This window comes from Micropterus dolomieu, linkage group LG10 (assembly GCF_021292245.1).
Source record: "Micropterus dolomieu isolate WLL.071019.BEF.003 ecotype Adirondacks linkage group LG10, ASM2129224v1, whole genome shotgun sequence".
Lineage (NCBI taxonomy): Eukaryota > Metazoa > Chordata > Actinopteri > Centrarchiformes > Centrarchidae > Micropterus > Micropterus dolomieu.
The window spans coordinates 1333464-1338982 of NC_060159.1; the positions used below are offsets into that span (position 1 = coordinate 1333464).

Sequence of the window (5519 nt, forward strand, 5' to 3'; positions counted from 1 at the left end):
CCTGGTCTGGTTTTTATAGAAGTTCTTTGGATGTATAAAACCTGTTAAACCCTGCAGGGTTGCCCGCTTTAGCTGCTTCTAAGCTGCTTCTAAGCTGCTTAGATCGTTAATACAAATATTAATGTTTAAGCGTGATCACTATGATCAATATGTCAGTATGGACATGCTGCACATCATTAGATCGGTTAGATCCTCCACAATTCAATCGTCGTTCGTTTAGCGGAAACAACAAGACCCAAAGTCTAATTTATATAGATTTACCGGTGTAACCGGCATGGTACAAGAGATGAAAAGGAAAAAAAGAATCCTGAATCCTGTCATGTGAAGTCCATTGCTGTCCGTCTGCTAACTTCTGCCACACTTCTCTCATCCTGCACTGCGTTTTCGTTACGTTGCTGCCTTCAAAATAAAAGCGCATGAGCCGTCTGTCGGAGCTAGGTCAAATGAATGAGGTGTATTTGATTTTATTGGATAATAATAAAGTAATATTCTGTTTGAAATAAATAAACTGGTTCATAATTTCAGTTTTGTGCAAGAGGAATTAAAGGCCTGTCCCATATAGACACCTGTCCCAAATATAGGCAGGGTCAATTCAGTTGTTGTATGGGTGCTGCTCATGTATCATCCCTGGTCCAATGCACCAATCACAGTAGAGATTTTTGTGATAAGTGTTTTAATAAGCTGTTCATAATGTGGCAAATTATTTTTGGACTCGTGACAAAAAAAACCCTGTAATTCTTATCCTCATTCAACTTTTTCTGTTCCTGTTGAGAAATACACATAGGGAAATGTTAGTATTTTGTGCATTTTACTTGATAATCAAGCAAGTAGACTCATCCTTATTGTCTTGAGCAGCAACAATATTGTACATCAGTGAAATGTAGAAAGGTTGTGGGACTGTAATAGCTGATTCTTTGGATGGACATTTGTTCCAGTGTATCAGTCAGAATGCATTTGACAGGAGACCAGTATTTGTTCGCTGCATTTTATTAACTCTGTTGAAGGCACAGCAAAGCAAAATGCACTTATTTCCCTGTGGAGACCTTGGTTAGACTTGAAACTGTGGCAGAAAATGTCAGAGCATTTTCTTTTTTCTAATTTAGCTGACGTTTTTATCCAACTTACAATTTCTAAGTATGTCAGAGGTCACACACCTCTGGAGCATCTAGGGGTTAAGTGTCTTGCTCAGGGACACAATGGTCGATGTGTCACAGTGGGGGATTGCTGCACTAAAGGCATGTGTTTAATTCACTGCGCCATCACCACCTCCCAGAGCATATCTATGGTGGATTAAAATCAAGGGCAGCTGGACTTTGTTGAAGATACTGAAAGATGTTTAACCTCTCATCCAAGATGCTTCTTTAGTTCTGACTGACTGGCATGTAGTCCCAACTATTTAACCTCTGTGGGGTCCTTATTAAGGAGATTCGTCGTGTTCCTTGCTGTTGTAACAACAGTCGCTATAGTTGTTGGAGTCATGTGAAGCCAAGTCTGAACAACCGTCATAGGCATTGTCACATGAGGCCAGATGTGAGCATTTAATTCAGTTTCCTGGGAAGGGATGAAAGTGGGGGATAAGTGGTGTCTCAGCCCTCCTCCCAGGTTGAGTGATGGTTCTCTGGTGACTCTGGTGTAGATGGCTTCTTTGACTCCTCTTTCAAACCATCTGTCCTCCCTATTTAAAAATATGTACATTGTTGTCATCAAAAGAGTGTTACTTGTTGTTCAAATGTAAGTTAACGGCAGTCTTGTGGAGGCTCCTGTCCTCTTTGATGTGGACACACAGTACCAGTCTCCGTTGTAAAAAAAAATTAACAATGATTTGTAGACAAATGGGCAGCACGGTGGGCCAGTGGATAGCACTGTGGCCTCATAGCAAGAAGGTCGCGGGTTCAAACCCTGGTCGTCCCGGCCTTTCTGTGTGTTTGCATGTTCTCTCCGTGTCTGCGTGGGTTTCCCCCACCATCAAAAACATGTTAGGTACTCCAGTCAGTGCCAGTCCCCACTCCAGTCAGTGCCAGTCCCCAGGCGCTGCACAGTGGCTGCCCACTGCTCCCTTGAGGGATGGGTTAAATGCAGTGAATGAATTTCACATGTATGTGACAATAAAGGTATCTTCTATTCTGTGTGAAGCGATCCACAAATACACTGACCTGCAGACGCAGCTTTGACACTTGAATGCTGAGCATTACACAGAATTTGTAAGCATGTCTTGACAAGTGCATTTGTAGAGATTGTAATTTTTAAAACAGTAGAACAGTAATGTCAAAATTCTGAAAACAAATGTGATACGATTTACAAATAGAACATGACCCACATGCACATTTTGCATCTATTTACATTTTAACATTTAGCTTTTGGATAGAGCTGGTTTTGTTGTGTATTCAGCTCTTAAAGTAATTCCTTTTCCTCTTTGTGTACTGTAGTCTGCAGTAGTGTGTTTTCCTTGTGTTGAGCTTAGTGAGCATGGATTATCCTGGCCACAGTTCCAGCTTAAATAGTAACTTTAGTATGTTTCTACCTGGATCCTATTTTCCAATGTTTCTGTCTGTGACTAATTGGGACAGCATTTTTTGAGATTGGTCCAGTATGGAGTAAGCAGTGTAACATGGTTGCAACACAATCCTGGCAGGCAGGTGCGTACTGTCCACTAAACTGCTTGTTTACAGATAGGCTCACATTATTATTATGGTTAATGGACTGTACATGTATATCACCTTTTTAGTCTTCTGACCACTCAAAGCGGTTACACTACATGTCACATTCACACACATTCATACCCTAATGACTGGAGGCTGGTGGCTAAGGTGATCAGAAACAGAAAGTAATCATTCTCACACACACACACACACACACACACACACACACACACACACACACACACACACACACACACCCCAACGACATCTCTCCCATCTGGAGCAATGAGGGGTTCAGTATTTTCTGCAAAGACACTTCAACATTCAGAGGTTCCAGAGATTGATTAGTGGGTGACCTGCTCTACCTCCTAAGCCACAGCCACCCCATAATATTATATAATATTTAAATATAAAATGATAAGTGTCTGACAACATTGTGGAAATTATCCTGAGATAGACTTTTTTTTAAAGAGTAAGTCCCTTTTTGTTTGACCAGAAACAGCTGCTTTATTGCTCTGTTAAAAGCCACCAGACTCCATTGATCAAACAGTAATTTTTAGATGGAACAGTCTTGTGAAACTTAAAATCTGCATCAACACTTTAAACTAAGGGAAGACTAAAGTTGATAGATGTTTCCTTTGTTTTAACACATTTTCACTGCTTATGCCATTTTCTGAAGGTTATAGATAATGTCAGCAACCAGTCCCTGTACATTGATGCAAACTGGGAGATAAGATCTCTTTGGGAGACTTGTGACATGCCCAATTTGGCAGGAAGGCATACCAGTTACATTGCAGAGTTGGAGATTTTATGACAAATTTATGTCTGTCTGTCAATGTACTTTCAATGTGATGAAAAATCACGTGAGACACTTCAGGTACTGCAGCCTTTTAGCTTTTAGTCACTTTACCGACAGGAGTTATGTCAGTCTACTCCATTCCCACAGGCCATCCCTCCCTGTTTTCCTGTTGGCCAGCCTACTATGAGTGGAGAACATGCTGGCTTGTTTTCGCTCCATGTGTTTCCTGTTTTCTTTCCAGCTGCTGAGAGGATGAAGTGGATGGATCCTGACAATGTGTGGAGTTTGTAGCAACAGAAGAAAGCACTGAAAGCTCCTGTTTGACACCTCTGTCTGCAGCAGAACTCGCCATGAGTTAGAGGGCATCGGAGACCATCGCCACAGCTGCCTTCCCCACCATCTGGAGCACCGTGTCCAACTGTGACAGCAGCATCATTTGCCCTGCTTCATGAGCCAGCAGGATGCGGCTGAGGTCCTCGCACTTTCCGAGCGCCTCCTCATAGCTTCACACAAGGGACAAGCTGACAATGTGGTCCAGCTTATCAACAAGGGCGCAAAAGTAGTTGTCACCAGGGTAAGTGTGTGATACAGAATGTGACGATTATACTGATGATGCTATATTAATAATTGCAGATTAATAGACTAAAAGCTAGTAATCAGCACAAACCCAGGGTACAATGCAGGTTTATTTATCACTTAACAACAGGTTGTAAAGTGAAATTGAGTTTGTACCTCCCTTCTGCTACATAGCAGACAATATACATTAATATAGAAGCAATTATAAAAATGGTAAACAGAAATAAACTATCATCAGTGGAGCAGTGCTGAGGATGAATTAGAGTTTAAGAGTCTGACAGCTTGGGGGAAAAGCTGCTCTGCAGTCTGGTGGTGCGGCAACAGAAACTTCTATATCTCTTCCCAGAAGGCAGCAGGGTGAACAGGCTGTGGCTGGGTGGGTTTAGTATCCGTTGGGCTATATAACGTATTTATATTGATAGTAGGTTATTGTAGGTAATTTTCCACCTTATTTAAGTGTTTATTCAGTGCTTGAATCAGCTCCCTGTCTCTGCTCTCTCACTGCAAACACAGCAGCCTGCCCCGCCTCTTTCTGTCTCTCCCTGTGTGAGTCTCTGCTCTGCTCACGTTCTCCATCAGCAATACGTTTCACAGTCGCCGTGTTTAATAAACTCACCCGGAATTCCATTTTCAAATTTCTCTCGTGTATAGAAACCAACGTGGTAGTAAGTGACTGCAGTGGTGCGTTCACTGTCGCTTGTTGCTGTGATTTAATTGCAATAAACAGATCAAACTGATGCCGAAATAACTACAATATGATGCCGATTTGTTAGACATATGAATTCATGCTTTGTCCGGTCTGTCAGCAAGTCAGCAGGGCAACAACAAAATATTTGTTTTCTGAATGGAGTTCGGATCGATCAGGGCTATGCTATGCTAACCTGTTGTCAGTAAAGTACAACAATAGCTGGAATAAAGTTGCAGAAACATGTTTTCTGAACTCACCAGTTAGTTCAACTTCCTCGCTTTTCTTTCTCCAAGGAATGTCCAGTTTGTCCGGTTTCTATACAGTGGGGGGAAAAAGTATTTGACCCCTTGCTGATTTTGCAGGTTTGCCCACTTACAAAGAATGCAACAATCTACAATTTTAATCATATGTACATTCTAACAGTGAAAGACAGAATCCCAAAGAAAATTCCAGAAAATCACATCATATGAATTTATTAAAATTGATAACCATCTGATGAGGAAAAACAAGTATTTGACCCCCTGGACAAACAACATGTTAATATTTTGTAGAAAAGCCATTATTGGCCAGCACAGATGTCAAACGGTTTTTATAGTTGGTGACAAGGTTTGTGCACATTTCGGCAGGGATGTTGGCCCACTCCTCCCTGCAGACAGCCTCCAAATCATTCAGGTTCCGAGGTTGTCGCCTGGCAACTCGAATTTTAAGCTCCCACCAAAGATTTTCAATTGGATTCAGGTCTGGAGACTGGCTAGGCCACTCCAGAACCTTGATGTGCTTCTTCAGCCACTCTTTTGTTGCTTTGGCGGTGTGCTTA

The 5519-nt window shown here is 41.8% G+C and overlaps 1 protein-coding gene across 5 annotated transcripts in view; it reads left to right on the top strand.

The window, feature by feature from the left end:
* The window catches only part of ankrd6b (ankyrin repeat domain 6b), a 59230-nt gene that overhangs the window by 21184 nt on the left and 32527 nt on the right, over positions 1-5519 (top strand). For 4 of the 5 annotated variants that reach the window (XM_046060652.1, XM_046060654.1, XM_046060656.1 and 1 more), the window contains exon 2: positions 3680-4012. In XM_046060652.1, the coding sequence (XP_045916608.1) occupies positions 3887-4012 (126 nt within the window). In that variant the 5' untranslated portion in view covers positions 3680-3886. Of the gene's footprint in view, positions 1-3679; positions 4013-5519 lie in introns of those variants that run through there. The other variant, XM_046060655.1, reaches the window with a different exon arrangement.